The following is a 27,615-nucleotide window of genomic DNA, read 5'->3' on the forward strand; positions in this document are numbered from 1 at the left end:
AGGACAGCATTAATTGTTACAGAAAAATTGATTTGAATGTAAAAAGGTGAGTAGTTTTTGAGATGATACATGATGGTTCCGAATTTTTCATTTGCCTACCTTGGTCTGCTGATACCAAAGGGATTACTTTATTCCAAAGACTGAAATATTCTGGAGAAGACACTATAGAAGACTAAATTATCCTTAGTATAGCCTATGAGTAAGTACTGTACACAATAAAATAAAATAAAAAAAACAAAAAGAAAAAACAACTTCAAAACTAAATATTTAGGTTAACAAATTATCAATTTTAATATACTAATGTCTGTCTTCATCTTTTTCTTTGCAAACTACTTCAAATTCTGGAAGCCTTAAAATAAATGTTAGAGTGGCCCTCAGATGACCTTCTTGATGATATTCACAGCATGCTTCCTTGATATAAAGTTCCAGTTGACAGCATCGTGAATAGAGAAATATATCTGTAGATTCTGTGTGATTCACATATTACCTTGTAAATGTGCACACATTTGATTCTAGAAATAGACATTTATATATAATGAGGTAAACCCTAGAAGGCAGCAAATCAGATGAGTATTTGAGAAGAAGGGTTTACACTTCAAAATTCAATAAACTTTGTGAGAAGCAAGGGAAAATCTCCAGGTTGTTTCAACATTGAGAATTTTGTTGCGACTTGGCTGAGTGGGAGTTGAATAATGTGTTGGAAAGCGATGAACATGATGGGGTGCAAAAATCAGAAACCTCTAGTTAAAATTCAGAGTGGCCTGTCTGGCCTGGAAGCTGTTTGAAGAGTTAAGGTAGACAGACCACTTGCTCCCAGAGTTGCTGCTATGACTGTGGGCTATAAAGCCCCCTTTCAGATACCAACTTGGGAAAAACAGAAAAAGAGAGGGGAAAAAAAAGAAACAAAACAGCAAACTGTTCTAGCTCTCATTAGATAAGGAAGATATGAGGGAATTTGTTTTGGGGATGCACACAATTTGGAAAATAAGCAAAGTAGTTTCCTGTATTCAGGAGAACCTTCTTGAAGGGAAGGTTGCTTTTGCCTGAAATCCTTTCATTTTTTATAATGGTATTGCTAATTGTATGAATTACGGAACTTATCCTTAAAAGGGCTTTGCATTTACTTAATTCAAATGAGTTTTCACTGTTTTCTCCTACATTTTAGTTTATAGTTATGCTTGTGATTTGTGGGTAATGAGTGAAGGCGTTTAAACTGTTGTGTCCTGGCCCTGTGATTCTCTAAGGAGAACACTCCTACTGCTACTGGTACTGTGGGAAGCCCTGTTAACATTGGTGCAGATCAACAAAAATTGCACTGCTGTCTCCTGACCTCTGTTTAAAATGGAGAATTCTTTCTTTCACTCCTTTGTCCCTTTTTCCCTTCAGCTAGCAATTTTATTCAGAAAATGGAATTACCATTTAGTGGATTAATAGCAAGCACATGGTAGGGATCATAAAAAGGATCCATAAGGCAGAAATTAAGTGACCTTGAGGTATCTAAAACTCAAATTTTGATTTAAAACAAAAGTCTAGGGCCTACCTAAGGCTAAAGGTAATGGAGCTTTCAGTGAGTCAACCCTTCTGACGCCAGAAGTCTCTAGTTTCCTTCTGTGTTCTTATGAGTACTCTGCTGCAGGAAGTTCAGTGCTGCCACTCAACTCAGGTCTTCTTCTGATTCAGAAAATGAATCTGGGCAGTAGGCTTATCACATGCAGGGGCTGTGTGTGAGGCCTACACCATCTTTAAACATATGAGTTCCACTTTCCTCACCTCTTTGTAGGAATCTTTATTTATGACATCAAATATTTGAGATGTTTACTGTACACTCAGAGCTGTCAGAATCACAGGGATACAGGAGTTCCTGGTCTTAGCATTTGCTTCTGACTATCTTTATTTGATACCCACTCTAAGGAGGGAATATGACCCTTTGAAATGTCCATGAGATTATTTTCTTAATAACATGTGTGATACAATCCTTCAATTCAACTGGGAAGTATGTATGTGTGCAATAGGATGGTTGAATTCATTCCTTATGTATGCCCTTCAGGTATTCATGGCAGTTTCGGAATTTTAAAGATTAAAGGAGTGGGAGGTCATTATGAAAGCACTAAGCAATTGATTTTGCTGATATCTCATATCAGAAGAGACTAATTTGGAGCCAATTTATTTCTATATGGCAGTACAAGAGTTGGAGTAATTTCTGCTAAGTAAAGGCCAACTAGAGTTGCAGCTGAGGGGCTTCAAATGCTTAAGAAAGTGCAGAAGCTTTTGCTGAGATGCAATTTGATCAGAATGACTTGGCAGCATGAAAAAAAGCAAACTCATATGAGGCCTTGTCCTCACATTTTATATTCCTTAAATATATAATGTCAATTGCTTTACCCCTTGTAAAATTGTCTGGTGCCATACAAGTTAGCGAGAGTCTTTATTTGGTCACAGTCCAGTCAAAATGATTGCCTCCTTTGAACCCTGACAAAACTCTGGCCTCGCTGGAATTGCTCAGTTCTTTCCACAGACAACACTAGAAATAGGATTCACATTTTTGTGCTTTTAGTAAAGCATTCTGAAAAGGTGTGTCATCGGTTTGTTTTATGAGAAAGATCTGATAATGTATTATTTATATATATTTATATATAATTTTTTTTTCATGTATTCTTAATTCTATAATTATATAATCTTCTAAAGTATTATATCTCTAATTCCAGTAGTCTGTGTAGATTGCTCCAAGAAGAATATCTCTCTCCTGTTTATTTCCATGGAAACGACAACAGTTAAAAACAGCACAATAACACTATTTGATAGTGCAAATTCTCAGCTACAAAGTGCTCTTATTTCACCATTAACTATGCATTTTCACCAGCAAAGATCAAGAGCCTGCACTGCTTGCTGCACTTAGAAAAATCTGCATGGCCATTGAGAATTCAGCTGGTCTTTTACGTCACTGTCAGAGGACTGCTTTCAGAACAGCCCTCATATATGTGTTTGTTTGTTTGTTTTTCTTGGATGTTTAATCTCTTTATTCAAGATCTCTTCATCTTACTCAAGTATTAAGTTTGAGAAAGGACAGAGCTTAGACAGGAAGGGATGGATGAGCCTAGTATGAAACACCACACAGATGAGTCATATATTCTTTTCTGTTGTAGATCATGAGGATGGTTCTTCTAACATTACAGAGTAAAAAGTGAAATTACCAGTCTTTTTACTTGCTTTTGCCCATGCATATTTATTGACATGACAATTTACTGACTTTTTTTTAAATTATTTTTTCATTAAAATGCTTATTTATATATATGGTCTGTACTTTGGAAACAGGTCAGGATCAAAACCTCTAATTTTCTTTCTGCCATCTGTGTTCTGTCTCACTGTAGATTTTATTTACATGTTGAGCCTCAAGCCTGAAATGATTTCAGGTTCCAGTGTTGAGATTTCTGAGATTTTTAACACTCTGAGAATTTTTTTGTTTTCTTTGCACAGCCTCAGTTAAAATAACACTTCTACACTGTTATAGAAGAGTTAGTGAAATAATCCAACTGAGACATCAGTTCCCTAGTGCTCTGAGATAGTTTTGCTTGACAAACGTGCTCTTGCAAACAGTTCTTATAAGCTGAATATGTTGATGTTCTGCTCAATGCACACAGATCAGTAGGCAGCAGCTGTAAATGTGCCTTCATTTTTATTTATTTATTTTAGAAGAGTAAAGAATACACACGTTATAGAGGGAAATGTGCCTGAGAATGATTACTGACGTTAGATTTTATATCACCCTCAGAGTCTTAAAGTAGTCCCTGCAAAATCAGAATAATGAAAACTCTTGTTTTAGGGGCATATCTGTGCTTTTGTAATTAAAAGCCTACCAACTTATTCATAGTGACTGTGAAAAGATGGAATTTGGATATCAAGAAATGTTTCTGAGTTGAAATGTGACAGATAATCTTATTCCAGAAACAATTTAATCTAAAATAGAATTGAATGTATTTCTGTAAAGTTTTGATGTAGGAGTTTAGATTGCATTTCTGCGCTGCTAGAAACCAGATTGCTAAAAAATGCTATGGATATTTTCCACACTGTGCTATCCCTCCTTTTTGACCACACTATCTTATAATTTCCTATTGTGTAGTAATATGGTGTATAAAAGTAATGTATGCTTTAATACCCAGTGTTATACTGCAGATTCTTACAAAACAGAGTTGTTGAGAGAAATAACACTTTACGGGTCTTGCAGATCCTATGATTTCCTTCTGATTATACTTATCTACCTTAAAACCTGATGATCATGTTTTAGGTAGTAGAGAAGAATTAAATGCATTACAGTAACACGGAGCACACGGTGCAGTAAAATATGCTTATTCTCTAATACTTATGATTAATGGAGTAAAAGGAATTGAGAGTAAACTTCATGAAATAAACACATGATAGCACGAAATGAAATTGTATGAAAGACCATCACAAAGAACAGAAGGAGGAATAAATGGATTTTACTCAAAGTATGAAAAAGAAAAAAACTCAGTATACATATTGCCTTCCTGATTTTGCATTGACTAAATCCTGTCTGCATCATATAGAAATAATAGTGTAGTGGTGTCTATTTAAGCTACTAACTTACAGGACTCAGTTAGGAAGACAGCAGCAAAGGAGTATGCATATACAGAATATTTTTTATAGCAGTCAAATATTAATTAGCAGTGATATGCATTGCTTGCAACAGTTACAAAGAGCACAATAACACTATTTGATAGAGCAAATTATTGACTACAAAACACAGCATAGTCACCAGCATTATCTATGCATTTTTGCCAGCAACAAGCAAGAACCTGCATAACACACTAGTAAAAACCTGCTGTCACCACTGGAGAAGTGCTTGGATGTACAAACATCAGAGTTATATGTACTGACCATTAGGACTGTTCCTTTATGAAGAACATATCCTGTCAAGGACATAAACCAGGAGATATTGCAGGATCTTGCATTGCCATGCAGTGCAGATTGGATTAAACCATTCTGGTGCTGATTCCATTGCAGTCACAAGATTGCTCAATAAAGTAGTAGGAAGCTTGAAGGCTGTGTTTATGGTGCTAAAGATGTCTTTGTGTCTTGTAATGGAGTTGTCTGTCTTGCCTCTATATATTTAAACCAAGCATTTGAGGTACAGGCAGATGGCAAAATCATCAATGAACTGCAACAGTTGTGAGAAGCGTAGGGAGAGGCGGCAGCTAAAATTTTGGGGGTTATGATGCAACCTACATTTTTAACTGCACTGATATATAAACAAGATCCCAAGAAGAAATTAGAATGAAAACAACAGGTGATTACTTTACACTGTTTTACATAATCTGCTGCATGAGGATCATGTATAGCCTATGCACACTTTAGCACCTGTATAATCTTCAAGAATTAGCCTACAGACAAAAAATGTCAATGGCCAGATAAGAAAAACAGCAACAACAAAAACACTAGTGAAGACTACCTGGAAAATTAACAGCTTTAGGGAAAATTGACAAAAATTGGTACTAAAATTGGTACTAAAAGTACCAGAACCTGGACAGGTTTGAGGCTATGTGTATTAAAATAAAGAGTTCAACAGTTTCTGTCCTGAATACTATCATACACTGAGCTATAATATTTGCTGCTAAAACAGTTCTTTCAATTTATCCATTACTGCTTATATTGTCCCTTGTAACCACAGTGAATGTTTAGGAACAGTATGTTGTTTTCATTTTCTTCCAACATTATGTCTTGATATCTTTTCAGTGTTTGCATAGCAATGTGTAGGAATGCCTGGAACTCTCCTGCCTGGAGAACCAGCGAAAAAAAGGAGCTGAAGGTATTCTCAAAGGCTGACTTTAGAGTATTCTCTTTAGGATGCATCTATGATCTGTGGATAAAAGAGGTGGATGAAGGGATTCTGTAGACAGTGATTCAGGCAAGGGCCTAAACTGAGTGTTCTTCCTCTGTTTGCGGTAAAGAAAATCAAGACAAACTACTTAGTGCCTAGAGTTCTCTGTATTTGTTTTTCTCAAAATACAAAACAGTGTTTCTGAATGCTTTAATTAGATGTAGGTTTTTGTGCCAGTTTGCACTGCTTGTGCTTTGCCATGATACTGCTAAAGTGAACTATCAAATATTCAATTTAGTAAATTAATATTCTACGAGCCACTGTGGAAATAATTCTACTTTTGGATTCTACTCATTGACCTAATCCTAACTATACACATGTTGCCAATTGTCTTAATTTTGTATAATTTTTATTTTCTTGTATGCTTTTGAAGTGATCCTTCTTTCCAGTATATACAGAATTTATTTCCAAATTGAACAGGGAAGGGGGACTGCTTATACACAGAAGGATTTCAAGATTCTTTTCCTTGAGTTGTAAATGATAATGACTTAAAATGGCTTTTTAGAAGTAATTTTATTTATTCACTTCATCCTGCAGGGAATGGAACAAATAATTGAAGGAAGGAAAGTATTTGCCCTGTCATGGCCATGAATTGCGCATTGTTCAAAACAATTTGAGTTGTCAAAGGCACAAGATTGTATACAGTTACCTGAGAACTGCCTTCTTTCGTGTATTGCTGCACACTTTTCATATTACTTCTTTTTCTTTTTTTTTTTTCCCCCTCTGGTTCTGATTTGTCATTTTCAGTATTTCTGGCAAAGAAGTTCTATATGTTAAAGACTAGAAAATTCAAGGCATGTATTAGAGGTCACTACATGGGGACAATAAGACATTATCATTTTCTCATTTTCATGCTGTCTTTGATTATCAGGTTGTATCTATATTGGCTTTTTTCTGTGGGATATAGAATATCCCAAGATACCTTAATAAATCCTGCATTGGCTATTATCAGCAGCTACATCAGCCTCTTGAGAGTGATGTAATTCCACCTTGACCACACGGTTGCAAAATCCAAGTTCAGCTGTTGACTGGACCTCTCTCAATAACATAAGAATCTCCTAGATGTGGCAGATTTACTGAATAGATTTGTAGGAATTTTTTATTTCTAATTTTCTTTTTACGTCACTGTTTTTTACATACTATTAGCATTTGCATAGTCAGGAAGTTTTTCTTGAATACTTTTTCTGCAAACTGCATTGAACTTTGGTCCTAGCATATTAGGCATGTTACAGTTGGCTTCCTATCAGTCGGATGGTGATCAGTTGCGTATAAATTAGCAATTCTGTTGTCACAGTGTCAGCATTACATTGCTATTTAAAGTAGCTTTACTCTGACAAGGGAAAACATTCTCTCTTGCAGTTTGGAGTGGGGGGTGTGAAAAGTGCTTTTAACTTTGAATGTTAGTTTAAAATCAAAAAGAAAATAAGGCCTGTATGCTACTGTCCATAATACAGTGCATGTCATAGTACTTTGTGACTTATCTATTGTAATAGCTACTGTTTCTTACCTTCAGATAAGATGAGTGAGGTGAGATGTAGCATTTTAAATGTTTGTAAGAAATAATTTCTAATTGAACTTCTTTTTTTTTTTTTTTTTCCACATGGATTTTCATCATCTTCTTACTAGAAAAGTGTCGAATCTAGCAAATCTACTAGAACAGTGTTTACTTTTAAACTTTTAAGTCAGTTTGAAAGGGTGCATAGTTCAGTGACTCAGATAAAACCAATAGATTAGATAAAAGGAGACTACAGTTAGTTTCATTTTGAGCCTAGCTTTAAGATTCCACTGAAATTGAAAAAAGAACATTTGCTTAGTCCAGAAAGACACAAAAGTTTCCAAGGTTATATGTAGGTCACTCTGGCCTCCTATTTTTTTCTATGGAAACTCCAAACAATGCAAAGAGCACAACAACACTATTTGTTAGAGCAAATTCTCAGATACAAAACACTCTTTTTTAACATACTCTCCACCAGCTGCAGAATCTCGTGGATGAGCTGATGGAGTCACTCTACATTTTGTGGTGTGACAGCAGAGCATGGCAGTTTGGAATGTGGCTTGTCTTTCGCGTTACTGTCACCACTGTTGAAATGCACCACCCATCACCTCACTGTGTTCCCATTCACTCTTCGAACTCCGTGAATGTTCAGCAGTTTTAACCTCCTGGTCATAGAAACCCTATCATAGTCTCTTGCTTCAATTAGATGTAGAAGTCTCAATTATTGGTCTGTTTAACCACTTTTATTAATTTACTTCCCCAAATACTGCTCTGATGCTTTTAACCTGACTTAATATCTCTTTCCCAAGGCTTCTTTCTGGAGATATTTTTCTTGTTGAGCTTTATTTATTTTTTTTTTCCCCTTTGGCAAGTCTGTGTTGATACCAAGTGACTACAGATTGGATAATTCAGTGTTCCTTACTTCAGTCTGCTTTTAAGGAGAGTACTGACTTCCAAAATAACATACACAGCCACTGTGGATTCTTCTATAATTCATGGAACAGTATAAAGTGCAAGAAGAGTATATCAAGGACACTTCATTTCAGAGAAAATATTCATGCACTACCTGAAGAAACAGAGTTCCAGCATAAATCTTTAAATACAACCACTTGTTTTCTTTCAGTTTCACTTTTTTTTTTTTTCTTTCTATTTCAAACTGCAACCAGAACCATCCTATTCCCTTTAGCCTACAGACAGTGTGAAAAATATAATTTACAGGAATATTAGTGCAATGCACAGCAGTTATATTTATAAATAACTGAAGTATTATATGCCAATTAAGCCTTAGTAAAACTAGGTCCTGCTGGAGAAATAATTATATTGAAAGTAAGGGACCAGGAATTAAGTATCTAAAAATAAAGGTATGCCTTATTATCTGCGCATTAAATAAACAAATAAATAAATAAATAAATTTATATTGCATTATTTCTATATGATGAAGTATTACTCTCTACGTAACCTGGCATATAAAATTTGCAGGACACATAGAATTGAATAAAATTAAATGAAGCCCAAATTTCCCAGAGTGCACCATCTTTTGATATTTTCCAGCAATTATTTCTGCACCTCACAATTGCATCTCTGTTAGTGAATCCTCCATATATTTTTTATTCTTCACTGGCTGCAGATTGCTCAGGCTTCACACAAAAAGATCCAATCTTAAAGTACTTTTAGATGAAGTTCTTTTCAGCATGAGAAGTATAGAGTGACTGACTCATTTCAGATGTGGCCCCATGGAAAAAACACGACATATCTACTTACCTGAAAGTGCTCTATAAAAAAGAAACCCTGGGAGCTGAGGTTAAATCAACAAGTTGTTGTTTGTTTTTTTAATTACAAAAGAAAAGAAAAGAAAATTGGAGTAATTTGATAGTAGTCAAGAAGTCTTTCTTTTTAATGCATTCTGTTTTACTCCTAAGAGGAGTATTTTTGTATTTTTAACCCAGCTTTGCATCAGTGATTTTTTTTTCTTTTTTCTTTTTCTTTTTCTTTCTTTTTTTTTTTTTTTTTCATGACAGTGAATTGCTGTGGTTAGAACAGAGGCAGTATACAATAATGCTTTTGTGATAACTGAAATGAGGTGATTTCTACTCCTGAGCTTAGCAGCTTCCTGAGCAAAGCATTTTGAAGCCACAAAACTAGATACAACAAATGTGCTATTTAGACAGGTTCTGCTACTTTTTATCTAACTACACCAAGGGATTTCAGCTTTACTATTCTCACAAGCACTCACTCCTAGATCTGTCAGGTAGTAGAATAGTATTTAACAAATTGCATTTTGGAACTGATTCTACTCAAGGTCACCAAGATTTCTAACACTGTAAGCTATCCTATTTGCAACAATCTACCTTCAGATATTACTATTCTCCTTTAGCACTGCAGTGTAAAAGAACAGCCTTCTGACTTAATTTTCTGAGGGGAAAGAAAAACAAACACAAAACAAAAATTAAAAACAAACAAACAAAAAACAACAACAACAAAAAAAAACAACCAACAAACAAAACTCTTTCCAAAAAACACTCAAGTTATTCATGAATTAAGGAAAAAGCTGTATTGACTACTGCATACTGGTCCCAGGCTAGTGAAATCCAAAAGGAGCTTTGCTGTTGTGCTCTCTAAATAAAGTATCAAGTTATTTGGGACTTTAATTTAATGTGAAATGATGTTTTCCATTTATTTTGAGTATTTCTTTTGAAGAGATGGATCTAATGGAGAACATTACATGATTTTAAAAGCAATAAAGAACCTCAGATTCTTTTAATCTAATCGTAAGCCCTGAACAGAGGCACTCAAATTAATAGGACAGTTGCCTAGCCTCTGTCTAGGCAATGGAGGGAAATGGGAAAGACTTGTACTGCTTACTGAAAGTCTGCATCATTCTATTGAGGTCCTCTCATTCCCACTACTTGTCTGTAGAGCTTGGCATGTTTTTCAGTTTAGGCTATTGAATTAGGTGGGAGAATACAAGCTTGCTGATTTTCTCACAGGATTTCAAGAACATACAGAGAGAGGATCTAGTAAGATAATTCAATTGGTCTTCATTTTATGTGAATTCTGATCACTAGATATTTTCTTCAACTCAGGTTTCTAACTGTGATTTCCTATGTTTAATGTGTGTTTTAAACTTCTCTAAATATCTTCATATTTTTATCAGAGATCACTGCTCAATCACATCGCTGATTTAGACATCAGAGAACTTTAATGAAAAGTATTTAAATGACAAGTTATGTCAATCTACTTCTTATGTCTTCTTGACACAGTGTTAGTTTGAGGCTGTCAAAAACCCTGGAGTATTTGCTTTATTAGACCTACAGCATGCAAATTTTTGGGTCAGAAAGATGTGCATGTAGATGTGCCTTTACTCTGCAGAAAGCAAGGTCATAGCAAGTATTCCAGATAGACAGAAATTGCTTGAAGTTCTCTGATTATTTCCAAGGCAACTTTTCTATGTAAAACCAAGTATGTTTTTAGGAAAAAAAAAAAAATACAGAAGCATAAGCTCAGTAATAAAATTTGTCTTAGAATCCCTGTCTTTATCCACCCAAGGATCTCATAATAGTGTGTACATATATGATTTCTTTTGTAGGTATTTTTCCATCTGCTTCAGTAGACATTAGATCATACCAATAGGGTTAAAACCAGTGTCCACTGAAACAAATTAAATTATATATGAAATTATATCCCTTAAATCCAATAAGCTCTGTGTCAGACTTATTGTAAATTTTACAGTAGTCTGCACTATATTCTAATAGCTGTCTGAGTTTAATGCCTGTGAGGCAATTGGCTTCTCACTGCTCATATCTTATCTTACGAAAATGGACAGGAGATTCAGAAATTTCAGAGGGAATGATTGTTCCTCCTTGTTTGCATAGGACTTTGTTCTGGTTGACAAACAAGATCACCAAATAAGTCCCTCAGGTTAGGCTATCAACACTTGTTAGTGCTGGAAGGAATCTTAAGCAGCATTCACATTTCTGTAGTAGAACTCAAAATATTTGAGGATTTTTTTTGTTTGTTTGTTTATTTATATATATATATATTGTCTTGCAAGTATTCCACTAAATACTTTTGTCCTATTTGTTTCCCGTGTGATTAGCAGTACCTTTCCCTAGCATTTCAGTAGGTACCATAAGAGACTGTGTCTGTATACCAGTGACATTCATAAATCCTATGTATTTGCTTCAAGCTTTCATGTTTTCCAGAAAAGTCATGACAAGTTGTGATATTACTGTGTATTATGCTTATTAGAAATAATAGCCCTCATCAAAAGCAAAAAGCAGCACAATACTAGACTGTCATTTACTTTTGTCAGAGCAATAATACTGTTAAGCTTTGCTGCTCACATCACTCTATACAATAGCAGTTGAAACCAGCAAGGTTCCAAAGAAGTTTGACACACTCATTTTTCACAATCTTCCATATGTCCATTTTTGGTGTTCTTTTTGTTGTTGTTGTTGTTTGCTTGCTTCCTTTTTTTATGTCCCATTTTACTAAGAAAATGAAATCAGGTTCACTGGTTTACAGGAATAGTCCTCTCATATTTACTGCAACTAGCTTTCAAATACACTACTAATCAGTTTGAGGAAGAGTTCCAGACTGCAGTCAATGTTAAAATTACATCTCAAACTAAGGCCTTAAGAAATTAACAGTTGAGGATGACTTCTCTAAACAAAATGAATCATTATTTCGAAAATATAGACTGGCTCTGGGTAGCTCTGTTTCCTCTAGGAAACACCAATGGCAAAAATACCCTTTAGTATTATAATTACTATCAGAAAGTTATTAAAAAAACTGCCACATCTTCATTTTCATATTTATGTCACTGACCTTGGGTTTTTAACAAGGATACTTCCCTCCTTCTTTCCTCCTTTCCTTTCTTCTTCCCTTGTTTTTTAATATATGCAGGTCTTATTTTATACTACACTTTGAAGGCTGAGGAGTTTGCAGAACTGTTATTGCAGTCTTCATCGTACTCTTAAAATAGCAAAGCAAAACAAAAAGTCACACCCAAGCTTTCCCTATGGGTGAGATGTCACGAAGAACTTATTGACTCCTGACTGATGCAATTTGACACACTGCAAATTCAAAAAGGATTTTACACAGAAATGCCACAGCTCATCATGTTAGTGTCTTTGTCAAATACAGAGAAATTAAGGCTTCATGAGCATATCTGTTGCCTTTTCTCTTTCAGTTCATGGATTTATGGCTGTTATGTTGTAACAGTTGCGCTTTCTCATATTGGAGAAGCTGAGGGAAACAAATTCAGTAATTCACAGTTTTCTAGTGTAGAGGTGGATGATGTCAGTGTGCTATGATGCAGAAAGAAAAAGTAAGTAGAAAGTATACTTCTTATGGCAGAAATTTAAGCTTTAGTTTTTCAAAACAATAATAAAAATGCAACTTTTTAGTAATCAGCTGGACCCATGTATCATGCATAAAATAATCTGACAGGCTGTCATGTGAACACTGTTTCTGATATGGCTTTAGGATCCAGTCACAACTTATAAGCTATCATTTTAAATTACTTACTAATAGTTATAATGAGCATATTTCAGAATTTTGATATTTTAAAACCATTTCAAAAAACTCATTAAATAGAGATTAATTTTGGCATGCTACTCAATAAAAGGTCTTAAGTGACAATAATCAAATAGACTCAACCTTGTTTGTGTAACAGCAGTAAATTCAGTAGATGTGCTTTGGGATAACAGGGATTCTTAGAGCCACATCCACAGTAGTAAACTAATGGAATATTTTCTGTGTGTTCTGTACTATCATGAATGACAATATGTAATGTACTGAAGAGTGGTAGGTCATAATTGAATTTATTTCAATTGTCATTGGCTAGGAGTGATGCTGGTTGTTAAGAGATAGTCTCCATTTCTGCACACATTTATTTATTTCTATGTAAACTACAACAGATGCATAGAGATCAATAGCACTATTACATAGAGCAAATTCTCAGCTACAAAGCTGTTTTTCAACATAGTCACCACCAGTAGCTGTGCATTTTCACCAGCAATGAATAAGAGCCTGCATGCTGCTCTTCTGAAAGTCTGCATGGCAATCCGAATGTGGCTTGTCTTTCATGTTGCTGTCACCCCAGCTGAAATGCACCATCTCACTGTGCTCACATCCACTTTTTGGTCTCCATAAACGTTTAGCAAGCGTTAATGAGTGACAGTGGGTGCCATTTTTTTCTTCATGGGGGAATTCAATGACACATGTTTTCTTCATATACATTTCAGTGTCAGATGCCATTTTGTCAGACTGCCCCTCTGCTGCCATCTGTCACATGGCTGCAAAATGGAATAGTGGTGTGAAGGTTCAACTTCTATTTCCATACCACCATCATCTGCCTCTGAAATTGTGGGCCAATGTAATAGAATAGAAGGAATTGATTTAGAGAAGGCTTTGCATTAGCATTGACTGAGAACGTTTTTCAGTTGTCAGTATTGTTCACTAAATCTATATCTTTACTGAAGTCTGGAGAGGAAGTCAGATTCCAGAGTGTGAGCTGAACAAGCAACTCAGCATCTATTCAAATTTTTTGTCCTCTCTACATCTTATTTTATCTCTTGAGATTCTGGCCTTTCATTTGTTTGCTTTGGATAGAAAACATACTTCTCTAGATGTGTACATTATTATCAATAGATACTAACTTCCATCTTCTTACTTACTACATCATGTATCAGTATCATGATTTTGATTCATTATGTGTATTTGATTCGCGGTTAAAGTCACATCCTTGTGTCTGCAAACATACAATGTGGCAGCTTTCAATTTGAGATTGATTCACTCTTCAAATGGGTAAATTGCGCATACTACCAGATGGTGAGACTTCTGAGGACAAGTCAGCTTTAGCTTTTCTCCTGTCGGTGTGTGACTCTAGAAGACATGGGGTGTCATGGGTACATAGATAACATGAGGAAATTTACAGTAATGCATGGAGGCATGTCTTCCCATGGTTTTGGTTCTTGTTTATTCATTTGTTTTGCTTTTATCTTCAAGAAAAACAAAAAAGAAAATATTCAGATTCATTGAATAAAAAAATGCTCAACATTTCATTTTGAAAACAAGAATGCATAACCCTTACCATGCTCAAAATAAGCTGTGCAGTAGTGAAAGAACAAAGATTCTTGAGATATGTTGCCAGATCTCCACTGCAAAGCAATTGCAAATGCCTTAATTTCATAACCGGTACACATACCTGATAGTAAAGCAAGATAGAAGATGAACGATTCATTATGACCTCAGAATCATACTCCATTTAAAATATGGATCACTTTATTTTTCACTTACTCAAACGTTTAAATCCTGTAGCAGAAAAAATCAACTCATTAAATATACAGAACTATATTTTTCCAAAGCAGACTGATGATAAAATTATGCTGTCTGCACATGTCACTACTGCTGTCTCCTCAGCTAATGTCAGAGACAGTTTTGGATCTCTAGGCATTATAGTGATGGTGATGGATATGCAGTCTGTGACCTAAAATTTGATTGCTGTCCCCCAAAACTCTGAGGTACAGAATAAATGTAGTTTTTGCAGTGTATCTTGAATAATATTGTGTAACAAAGGTAAGTGCTTAAAAAGAATTTTAATTTTGTCAGTTTTCTTTCTGGAAGTGGAAGGGCTCTACCCTGACTGAATTAATTTTGATGGTGTTAAGTTTTAAAATTTAGATCTTTCGGCTTCTATGATGTGTGCTAATCATTTTGCTATAATGGTGACCTATCCAACCTGTTTGCTTCTACTTAGCTCAAATAACCTATTTACTGCACATACGCTGAAAAAATCATGCAATTTAAAGAGTTAATAAATCTGGATCATCAGCTCTCTGGAAATTATATTCATTTTATTATTTTATTTTACTTAATTTTAATAATGTACTCAAGTGTTTTACTTGAATATTTAAAGTTCAGCACATGCTTTGCTGAACTATGGTTTGATTACGACTATGTAAGAATATTTTATTAAATATTCAGGAAACTGAATTCATTAGTCTTCCACTACTTTCTCTCTCGTGCTGTAAAGCTTAAGGAAAATTCTTATTATCTCCTTGAGATAAATATAGCTCTTGATAGTGAAGTAGTGGATTAAGGCTGGCTATTGTCTTTATCTAACCAGGAAGGTAACTTTTCATTTTCACTTTGAAAGAATGAAGTTTGTGCCTTAGTTATTTGGTTAATAGTATCCTGTCATGCTACTAAAGTGTGTTTTAAAGAAAGCTGGAGAGCAAGGGGAAAAAAAATATATATATATGTATATGGTGTATATGTTCCAGGAATAATTCCAAAGATCTTGAATAGAGTGACTGTGTCTGTCTACTAAGTACTTTTTGTATGTTCTTGTGAACCTCAGTCATTTATGTGCTTTTTCAAAGTGTAGCACAGGCTTTCAGGAATCCTTTGACACTCTACAAGAGGAGATACAGTGACTAGAAGAGGTTTCCTAGGACATCCCAAGGGAAGAATGTACCTCTTTAGGCCAGTGAACTGGATCTCTAATGTAATGGCCAGGGAGCTCATACATGGTCTCCTTCTCTCCCTCCTAATTTTTTATGAAATCCCCACTGTAATGGGGATCTGCATCACCTTGACTGCTGGTCTCTATTTCTCCACTGGGTGTGGGCAGCCAGATATTGTGGGTGGCAGCCCTGCCCATGGCAGGGAGGGTGAAACTAGACGATCCAATCTAACACAAGCCTTTCTATGATTCCATGATTCTGTTGCATCAGTCAGCTCTGCCAGGCCACCTGGTGCATGTCAGGCCTGGTGATATGATCCATCATAGTGAATTCTCTAAAATTTCCTTCACCATAAGCACACATGAAGTCTGTTACCTCATTTAGGAATTTTTCTGTAGAGAATTAAACAATCATCTAATGTGAGATTCAGCTTTGTAGATTTAGGCTTGCAAAGGAGAACTGCAACAGCATCTAAATTAGGATATGAATGTTAATATACTTCTGATTTATTTTTGTGAAGCTTTTTTTCTTAACTGAACCTATTATGCCATTATCTTAAGCTGATCAGGAGTGAACGAGGAAAAAAAAAAAAAAAAAAAAAAGTTAATATGTAGCAGATTAGTTACGTGGGATTTGAAAATGGTATTCATAATTAATAGAGTCAATTATTTAATCACAATTTCTCTTACAAAGTGAAAGGATAGCTATGTGATCGTGATTATACCAAGAAGCAATATATTTTGACAAATATAACAGTATAAGACATAGTTTTTTCAAAAATGTACAAGTTGGTTTTAGCACATTTAATCTCTTCTCTGTAAGTTCAAAGAAAATGAAGAATAAATCAGATAAAGATAAGGGAGAAAGTATTTAAGTGTTCTTAAGTTCACAGCTATTATCAAAGCTATAAGAGGGAGAAAAATTTCTGTGTATATTTAAGTATTTATGTGTGTGGTTTTTCTTCCAGTAAATTAGCTCAGGGGATTGTGTATATACAATTATCTTGATGAAACTTACTGTTTTAGATGAGCTTTAGCCATCCTCACACAGACCTCTATTAAAAAGTCTTTTATAATTTTAATAACATATCATGCAGCTATTTAATGACATTTTGATATCCTAGCTGCTCATTGTATATTTACTCCCCACCGCTTTTCATAACTCATATTGCCAACAGCATGTTTTCTGTAAGTCAAACTGTTTCTGTATGCCATTTTGGAAGAAAATAGTACTCACAGTAGAATCTTTCTTGAAATATCTAAGCGAAATAGTCTATTGAACATTGATCTTTTTAAGATAAGAGAAAATCAGCAGTATTTCAACAACCTCATTAGAATTGGAGAAATGTACCACAAATAACAGAGAACCTTTGAGTAGACAGACAGATCTATTTACTGGACATGGAAACTATAGTTACTGAAAACTTTGGAACATTTATTCCAACTTTATAAAAGTCTTGCCTTGCCCAGTAATAGTTTTAGTATTGTAACATGTTGTACCTTTTATTAAAATTAGAGCTGTTTTCTCATGTATTCTGATATGCCAGGTTTTCTTGCTTCCACTGGACTTTTCTTTGTCTTCTTTCCTTACCTCAGCCTTTGATCATTACTGTAATGTGTTCTCCCCTGGTGGGCAAGTCTCTACCAAGTAAAATTTAAGATAATGAGGGTGGCCAGCAGTGATCCCTTATGGAGTCACCCATGCTGGAGCTACCCTTAAGTACTGCCAGGGTGGCATTGGGATGGGATGTCTTCCATGACATCCATTAGTGTCAGCACCTCTGAAGTTCATAAATAATTTGCTCTGATTTCTGACCTGTGAGAGTGGGTGCTTTCCTGAGCAACTTTGGTGGAGTTTGGTCTGTCATCTCAGCTTTTTTTGTGTAGCTTTTCAAGGCCAGCCACTCATAAAGGCCAGCTTTGTGAGAGACAGGTTTTGCTGGACACTTCCACAAGTGCATGCTGGTAACAGAGTGGAAGTACCTCCATCTTGCAGCAGAGCTTAGAAGTAGTAGTAGTCATCATCATCACAAGTAGTCGCATGGCCAGAGCAATGCCATGGAGTGCACATAGTTCTGCATACATGGGGTGATGAAGCAGACATCATGGTCTCACCTGCATGAGCATCAGCCCAGAGGGCTGAACAGGGTCAGCAGAGGAGCAGTATAGTGAGACAGCAAATGCAATTGTGAATTCAGGGAACTGTTCTGTGACTCCTGCCCTTGTACTCCTGTACTGCTGTGTTTGCATTAATGACATACAACCAATTAAAAATGGAAAACAACTTAATTTGGAATGTACAGCATTTCTGCATCACGTCCTAAGAATTCAGTCAAGAAATATGTTGCTCATAATCAATATCAGTGTAGTAAGGTGAAAAATGTCTCTTGTACTTACATTCTTCTGACACTGTTGGCACAAACACAATGTGGTGCTGAATAAGAATTCACATTTTAAAGCTTTTATGTATTTATGAGTAATTAATATCTGGGATATAGCTAATGCTTGCTGTCTGAAGCTAATAAATATAATAATTGTTTATTGCAACTCAATTTATTAATTCTTTTCAGTACTGAATTGCAAATCCATTACTGTTTTTTAATGTAGGGCTCTGCCATGAATGCTATTAGCATGTGTTGGTCTTTTGTTGAGTTGCATTGCTTAGTGGCAATCCTATATAGCTTATGAATTTTGTGCTTCATCCAGTGAAATGTTAAAAAGCTTTTAACTGTTAAATGTTATTCATGTATGTACAGCATGCGAAGAATGCTGTACTGTGAACTTAACAAATTCTTTCACTGTTTTTGTAACTAGAATTCTAAAATAAATAATAGATTGGTTTGTAAGCCATTTGTAGGTCTATTTAGCATAAAGGTTCTTTTCATAAGGAAGAAAGAATAATTTTGAAGAATGCTATACTTTCTGAAGATAAAAGACTAGAAGCACACTATGTTAACATATTTTTAAAGTACTTCTTTAGAAAACACTGAATGAAACAAATGGGAAGGAACAAAGAACTTAATTAGCCATAGTATCCCTTTCAATAATACAACCTTGACAATTCCAAGGAAATACACTGAGATAAAACTGAGATAGAAGCTCATACAATATTTGTCCCAAATCTGCTACTACATTTAATTTAGTCAATGACTTTGACAACTGATGTCTTCACAAACAGAATAAAAAATACATTACTTGATACTGATTTCTTTTAATCTTCAACGCTGTTATGAATGTTAGTCATAGTTCAAGGTTAACCAGTCTGTATTTGCACAGTAACCATGGAAAAATCTAATATATGAAAAATATTTAATTGTCAGTGATCATTTCTTTCTTTTACTTTACCTTTATCATATCTTAGGCTTAAGGGAGGGATGCAGACAGGATAGAACGAAAGACAGTGCAACCCAGTGTATTCAGTATTTAGTATGTCACATTTTCAAGAAATAACCTGAGCTTACAGTGCAGTGACCATGCTCACCTTTTCTGGTCTGAATAGCTTAAATACCAAAATAAGCATTTGATTGGAGAATTCAACTTGTTATTCAAATTTCAGACAAATATTCCGTGCTAATATGCAGATGTTATTCATTCTGGGAATCAGTCATTGCATTTGAAACATATTCCTGTCTTGCATGCCTTATTTTGTGATGGTTTCTGTATTTGTACGTGTAGTACATGTGCATCACTTCCAGTTGACACTTTTGAGTGTCACAATTTTTACTGTTTAAAACATTTTCAAAAATAAATTATCATCGCAGTGGGGTTTATATATTTCCAGGCACTTTTATAATATATTATCTAGCTAAATGAACACTTCTGAATTTGATAACCTTGATAGGGACCTTTACTGATTATACAGTAGTTCTGCGAAAGAAGATGCATATGGAATGCTTTATCTATGGCTGGAGCTGCTGCTTCAGCTATCAAACTAATGGAAGCGTAATGGAACACTTACTAGCAAAATTAATGGGCTGCATTCTTTTCTTTGTCACTAGATCTGTATGGCTCCATTAAGTCTGATTTGTTCAGGGATGAGACGAAAGAATGATGAAGATGCTAGTATTTTGCTGTGTAGCTGAAAGGAATCTATCACTTCATGTTTTTAAATTCATGAGCTACTTAGCATCTTGTTTTGCTAACCTTCAGCAAGCTGATGTAAGTTAAAGAAAATCTGAGTATGGTTTTATTTACAAAATAATTTATTTATTCTCATTGTTCTGTGATTCTTTCTTTCATAAAAGGAGGTCAAGGATATTTGTTTCCTCTGCCATTGTTCATTATCACAGGTACTTCTACTAGAGGAAGTGGTTTCTCTGGGATTTTACTATAATCCACTGGAATTTATTTTTATTGAGCCTTATTTCCTGCTATTGCACTTGATAGTAGTTGTTTCAAAGTTCAGCCATGTACAGAAAATGAAGTGTAATAGCAATCATGTTTACTTTCTATTAAAGTATGGATTTTCTGAAGAGACTAATTTACTGGGAGAATTCTCTGTGAGACCATTTTACACCTACAATCTAATATCAAAACCTGATGTAGCAACCTTAAGGACAAGCAATCTAATTTGACACAGATAGATATACCATGTTATCTATTTTTGTTAGTATTATAGCTGAAATATTGCATAGTTGCCTAGGTATTTCTGTGCTGAGGTTTTCTTTGAGACTTTTTGGACATTTTTCTCTTCTTCTCATTAAATGTGTCTCTTTGGAGACAATTTTCAACCTCCACACCAATTTGGCATTTCTAGTCTTCCAGAATTTCTGTATGCTTAGTTATACTACAGCTAGTTGGATAATAGGGTATAGGCAACAGGGATAAGATTTACTGGATATGGAAAAATTTGTTAATTCTGTTGGCATGCTCAAATAATGTCTATCATCATATATTTGTAAATCACACTGATCATCTCCACATTAGGGGGTCTTTTACTTACTGTGTACCTGTGTACCTTTCAGAACCTCTGGTGGGGAATAGTAAATACTCCAAATGCAGTTGGAATAGAACTCTGCTGCTACAGAAATCCCTCCAACTCCATCCCTAGTGATTTATTTTGCATTATGAAGCAGATGACTTGAGAAGAAAACTTAAAGTACAGCTGATGTTCCATAGTGCTAAGCATGTGAAAGTCTGTGTATGGAGTTTCTTTGCTGATGTATATATGAACAAGAACAGTGTAGTGAGAATGTACCACTACAGAGAATAGAAAGCAGAATCTGAAACACTGTGGTCAGTAATATTTTCTTTTTTATTTGAGTGAACTTCAGTTTTTGTGTTTGCATATTTATCATTGTCCATGGTTTTGGGAAGGTCTGTGTAATACTGCTAGAACAACCTATGAGAGATAAGAAGTGACTTCAAAACCAGAGGCTGATGTATGCCTCAAAAATTGTGATTTTGTAGCAGTTAATAAAATCTATCCAGTATACAGATTATAATCTGCAGTGGTTATAATTTAGTTCTGTTTCTATCCATTGCTGTTCTCTTCTGTGGAATTTAAAGGATGCACAATTTAAACATTTAATTATTAATGGGAGCAGGAGACAAAATAGGAATCAGTATTAAAATGTTTCTAGTCTTAAGCAGTATGAAACAAGATCAGTTTAAGAAAGCACTTTCAAATAGTATTTCCTTCTTCAGAAGTATATTTGTATTCAAGCATTTATTCAAGTACACTTTCAGTAAGGATTGTTATGTTGATTCAGTGTTAAAGATTGCTGCTGTGCTCTATAATCTTTCTGTTGTCTTTGCATATTTATCTGTGTCAGATAAAGCTATTCTAAAATTTCTTTTTCATTATTTTATGCTTTTCTGAGCACTTGGTCCTCCCAAAAAGACAAGAAAAAAATGTTTTAGCAAGTTTTATGGACATCCGAAATTCTTCACCAAGATAATTATGATGCTGATGGTTTCTTATATCTCATTCTCTTCATACAAGTTCTGACATGGTTTTTTTGTTTTCTTTTTGCATTGATTGGCAACTCCTTTTTATCTGTATTTATTATACATTCTAAGTTTTATTTGTGCTAGTACATTCCTTGTTCTTTTGAACTCTTTTTTTTTCATTTTGGTAGCCTTACATTCTTTTTGTCCAGCTCCTCGGTCAGGTATTTAAGTGACCATTGCTGAGTTGCTTTTAAGACTGCATTCTGCAGTGTCATTCTGTACCCGCCTCTTACCATACCATGCCTGTACTCCTGAAATCCACATTATCATGGTAACATCAGAAAAATTTAATTCTCCATAAAATAGTAACTTTTTGCTATATACAAAAACCTGTAACTATGCCAAAAGTTTATGCAGATACAAGGAAATATAATCAATATAAACAAAATTATAACAAAGTGGGCAATAGCTACCTAATCATTAGGAAAAAAGAAATGCAGCTAAACAAGCTAGATCAGAACTTCAGGCAGGCAGGGAAGATTCAAAAAAAGCCTGGGAAGTTCAAAAATTATTACATAGCTGGTAGGAGATTGGTAGCATGTTTCTAGCAATGGAAATACAGGCTTACAAAGTTACAGAAACAGCAAAACAAGCATTCTTGTATTGCTTTATATCTCTTTGTCTTACTATTACTTCTGGTTAGCAAATTGACTGCTTAGGAAGCCTAGGCTAAAAATGGTTGTAAAAGCCTTTTCTTTTGTTTCCGCGCTGCTCTTCAGGCTACGTTCTGTGCTGCTGTACTTCATTGTTTCAGTATTGGTACAGAATTTGGAATCTTGTCTGTTTTAGCTTGATCCTAATCATCAGGGGTTCAAGGAGAAGAAAAAAGCAAACAGAAATCTGTGAAGAATCCTCCTAACTTAGAGTGATTTTGCAAGTAAATTGAGGAGTGGCTACAATACCCATTTTTCCTTTCTAACACTAGTTATATTATCCTCTAACTGAGGTTAATGGGAGGGATATTTCTTTCTTAGTTTCAATTCCAATGATAGTCAGCAGTAGCTGAATTCAGTAGCTTAGGTTGATTTTACATATCCTGAGAAAGAAATACCCTTCCTTGTTAGGGTTGCATTCTTACCCGGAATCTTTCTTTTCTTGAAAAGACTGAGGACTTCGATTCCTACAAAGAATTTGATGTGCACCTCTGCATGCTTCTTCTCCACAGAATTCTGACACTGTATCAATGCTACTTTTCCTATTATGATAGGAGATTAGGAAAGGAATCAAGCTAAGAGGCAGTGAAGATTTTAAATAGCAGGAAAGAAAGCACAGTCTGTAAATCAATGAGCATTTTAAAAAGACATATTTTGAAATCAGGAAAGGTAATATAAAGGTAATATAATAATCTTTACCAATGGAGGTGCATTTATCCACCAGTTAGAACACAATGAGGAAGAAAGATGTAAATCCCACTGCTGATAGTACTATCAAGGCTAGGCTTATCTTTTCCTAATGCAGTGCCAAAATTATTCAGCTTCACATAACTAACATAATAACAAGCAGACTTCAAGGAAATTCAGCTTTTGTCACAGTAACAGTGCCAAAATGATATTATTCTTTTAAAACGTGTTTTGAAGATATAACTTCTATATTAAAAATAACAAAAAAGTTTATCAGTTGGTCAGTTACATATTTAAATACTAAAAATATAATATTAATGCCAAGACTGCTCAAATTAGGGAGAATAATGTGGATTCAGTTCAGAATAACATCTGTGTTGTTGCAACAGCAAGATTAAAAGTTAGACCTTAATACAGAATAAGATTCCACTATTTAGATTGCTGATACCTCTTGGTCCTCAGAGTTGTTGCATGGAAAGAGTTAATTTTTCTTACAGTTAAAATGGTATTTCAAGGGGGTAAACTTATTTTTCTAAGAGAGTAAATAATGTCTGTAAGGAAACTGGCAAATCTCTCCTTTTATAGATTATTTCAGTATTTCACCATTGTGACAGAAAGTGTAGCCTCTCTGTTCAACCTCAGTCCACTTCTAACCTTGATGGGGGTATATCCATTAACAGGGGCAGGTTATTCTCTGCAAACAATTGTGTTCTTCCTCAGTGAAATTCATGGCTTCTGTAGTAACTACAGAATAATAGGCAATGGACAAAACTTATTAAGGTTCTCTGCAGAACTCAGACAGACAGCAAGGTGCTTTAAAAGTGAGCTTTTAAGTTATTTTAAAAGAAGCCCCATAGTATCAGTGTCATTTGTTATTTAGTAAAGACTTCCATAACTCTACAGTATCCATTTTTCCTTTTTAGCACTAGTCATGTTGTCCTCTAAATCAGGTTTATGGGAAGGATATTTCTTTATTAGTTTCAAGTCAGATGATGGTCAGTAGAAGTATTCCTCTGGGCAAAATTATTCCCTGTCTGAGCTTCAAACAAGTTTTGATTCATTTATTATATTCCTCAATCTGTGTTCAGACCTCCTACTGACATCAGTAACAAGCAGTGCACTGAGGAAAACACAGAGCTTTGAAAATGAGATGTTATTTGTGTTAGAGAAGAGTATTTTAACATTAATCTCTGTACTAATGCTGTCACTTTTTTATATGCAGTAGTGATGTTTGCAGTAGTTTTATATTTTGGCACCAGCCTGTAATGTGTGTGCCATCATGCTGTATATTCAGAGAACTAATCCCCATGGTAATTTTACATTTGCAGACCACTTTACGGAATAATTAAGATAAAGGATATTGTGAATTATACAAATACCAAACAACCTACACAGAAGTATGTCAAAACAGAAAATAAATAAATAAATAAAACAGCCAAATCCTATCAAAAAGGAGTTGTCACTTATCAGCCTGGATATATATTGTATTTTGCTTAAGTGCAGGAAAAAGAGGCAATGGATCAGGTAAATAAATGATCCATGTAAGGGATTAAACAAGTGAAATAACAATACTAGACTGCAGTTTCAGTGATCTACTTTAGATATTGTGGACTATTAGGTAGCCAAATTATATTCAAGTAATTCAACACTTGCTTCATCAAACTACAGAATATGGAATTAGATATAGACCACTTCAGCTTCACTGATTTAATTATGTAGTAGAGAGAGAATGGTGAATATATATTAATCCTATGAAATGAAATCAAGAAAATTAGCTGAAGATATTCCTAGGGGGCTATTTGGTGGCCATTTGCATAAAATTCTGAACTACTTGCTTACTGAAATCATTTTATTTTTTGAGATGAGAAACATAATGGGATTGAAGTGGTAAGTTTACATAAAAATTTAAGCAGGAATATACAGGTTCAAACCAGAAGTTCTTTTAAATTCTTAAGTGAAATCTGAAGGGGCAGTGTCAAGTGAATGGGACCAGACTGTTTACAGTAGTGCCCAGTGATAGAATGAGAGCCAGCAGGTACAAACTGAAACACAGGTGATGCCATGTGAGCATGAGGAAAAAAAATTATTAACCGTGAGGGTGATGGAATACTGGCACAGGTTGCTCGGAGGTTGCGGAGCCTCCTTCCTGAAGATATTCAAGAGCTTCCTGGACACAGTTCTGGCTGATGTGCCTTAGGGAAGCATGTTTGAGGGGTGAGGTTGGTCCAGATTATCTCCAGAGGTCCCTTCTAATCTCAACCATTCTATGATTCTGTGATTTGTAAATCAAAACAATTGAAACAATAGATTAATAGGTAATAAGATATAAAATATTTACAAAAAATATAAATGAAGTGTAGGTAGTCCTAGAAGTTTAAAAAAACAAAAAACAAAAAACAAAAACAAACAAAAACCAACAAAACAAAACAACAACAACAAAAAAAACCTTTTATTTTTAAATGCATTTCCAATTATTCTGAAAGAAGTGCATTTTCATCCTAGGGAAATATTTATACTTCGGAGTAGTTTCCATTTTTGGTTGGAGACAAAATGGGATTTGGAAAGTCATTGATAAAGTACAGAATACTTGAGAAAAGCCAGCATCACAGTATGGTTAGTGTAGATCAAACCTGAGACACAGCTTCTGTTTATTCAGAATAGATGGTTTAACCTTTTTCTGCCACGCCCAGCATAAGTAATCACCACTAGCTTTCAGAGGATTATAAAATGCCTCATCAGTTCTGACCAGTTGCTCGTTCTTGAACCTGAAAAAACACTCCTAGTTCATGTTTGCTATGAATCACACAATTCAGTTACTCTGCGTTCCTGAAATGTTTCATCAAAGCAAATAAATAAATAAATAAATAAATAAATAAATAAATAAATAAAAGGAAAAAGTTATTTATGCATGTTTTGTGTTCTCTGATTGTTCTAAGTCAACATATGCTTTATGCCTCACAGACTTCATTTATTTTTCAGTTTTTACTGATAATATGCATTACATTTTGGGTACAGGTTTCTCTTGGACTTCTACATGCTCGTGCTACTCATATCCTCTGGCCTCCAAAACGCTGGCAGAAGTTACAACCAATGTTACCTCCAGAGCGCAAACCCCTCCAGAGAGAGCAAGAGTGACCTAAACATTTAGATAGAAGATCAAGGAGTGAAGTTATGCCAGCATGAGATGCCGTGGTTTTATCATCAACTGTAAAAGCTTTGCCAAAGGTGCTTTCGTACCAATGTACCATATCAGCAAATAAAGGCAATATCTTCATTTTAAAACGTCACCTTCAGTGAACTGTTTATTTCTTTGCTTTTTAATCTCAAACAGTTGGGCACTGTGCATATTTGGATTGAAATAGTTACACATTTGTTATAGATTTGAGTGTTCAATCTACAATGTTTGTGTTACTATGTCAGTACCTGTGTGTCTTTGGATAAGTAAATATTAAATACTTCAATAAAATATTTTAATCTTTTACATTCAGCTTGTTTCTTTAGTACCTGAACAGATTCTTCATTATTATTCTTCATTATTATTGTTGACTGCGTATGAAAAAAACCAACACATTTACACATAATATATTTGAGCTTCTCCTATAATTTCTAATACTGAGTAATCAGTATTTCCATAGCTGAAAAGTTAATCATAAATGCTATAACATTTTTTCAAAAAGCTAATAAGATTTTTTTTTCTTGTGTTTATTACTAAACTGATTTAATCTTGCTTATTTTTGCTGTCTCTTTTGGGACAGCTTGCATAAACATACCTTGTATATCTTCCTGAAGGAGATATTTACACAAAATACGTACCAATCATATTGCAGTACATGAATGTAATACTTCATTCATTTCTCAAGTATAGTAAATCATTGTTAGTACTGAATGCCACATTTAGTTAAAAATATGTCATTATTATGAGTACTATACAATTAGTAATATAAAAACATTAACGTAAATAACTTCTTTGAATGTGCAGTAAAACTTCTACACATATAAGTGTTGAGAACATGAAAAAAGGATACTTTCAATTGCAGATTAATGAGCCAGATGAATTTTGTATTTATTTTTTTACTCCAGACTGGGGATTACTTACAAAATTTAAGATGACACAAAGCTTCTTTATACATTTTGGCTAAAATCATGCAATTTTTGGAAATTCAGACAAGATAATAAACCATATTTCTTTGAAGCCGCATATCTAATTGTGTATTAGTTAGATTATGGTATGAATCCTAATGAAAAAGCTCTAGTTCTGTCCAGTTTTCTTAGATTTTTCCCTGGTACACTGGTGAGGCCATACCTTGAATACTGTACTCAGTTTTGGGTTCCTCACTGAAGTATGTGTGAAGAAAAACAAAGAAGATGGTAAAGGGTTGAGAGACACATTTTATGAGGAGTGGCTGAGGGGACTGGGATCGTTCAGTCTGGAGAAGAAGAGCTCAGGTGGGACCTTATTGCTACA

At 34.7% G+C, this 27,615-nt stretch overlaps 1 protein-coding gene across 4 annotated transcripts in view; it reads left to right on the forward strand.

Moving 5' to 3' along the window:
- IMMP2L (inner mitochondrial membrane peptidase subunit 2) overlaps positions 1-26,631 on the forward strand; it is a 430,059-nt gene extending 403,428 nt beyond the window's left edge. For all 4 annotated transcript variants that reach the window (XM_085513905.1, XM_015854164.3, XM_032443055.2 and 1 more), the window contains one exon: positions 26,166-26,631. Coding sequence is in view for 2 of the 4 variants with exons in the window: in XM_015854164.3 (XP_015709650.1) it covers positions 26,166-26,285 (120 nt within the window). In the remaining 2 variants the exon portion in view is untranslated. The remainder of the gene's footprint in view (positions 1-26,165) is intronic.
- Positions 26,632-27,615: the final 984 nt, after the last annotated feature.

The sequence above is a fragment of the Coturnix japonica genome, chromosome 1, assembly GCF_054131305.1.
Source record: "Coturnix japonica strain WE chromosome 1, WE-NBRP24, whole genome shotgun sequence".
In the NCBI taxonomy this organism is placed as follows: Eukaryota; Metazoa; Chordata; class Aves; order Galliformes; family Phasianidae; genus Coturnix; species Coturnix japonica.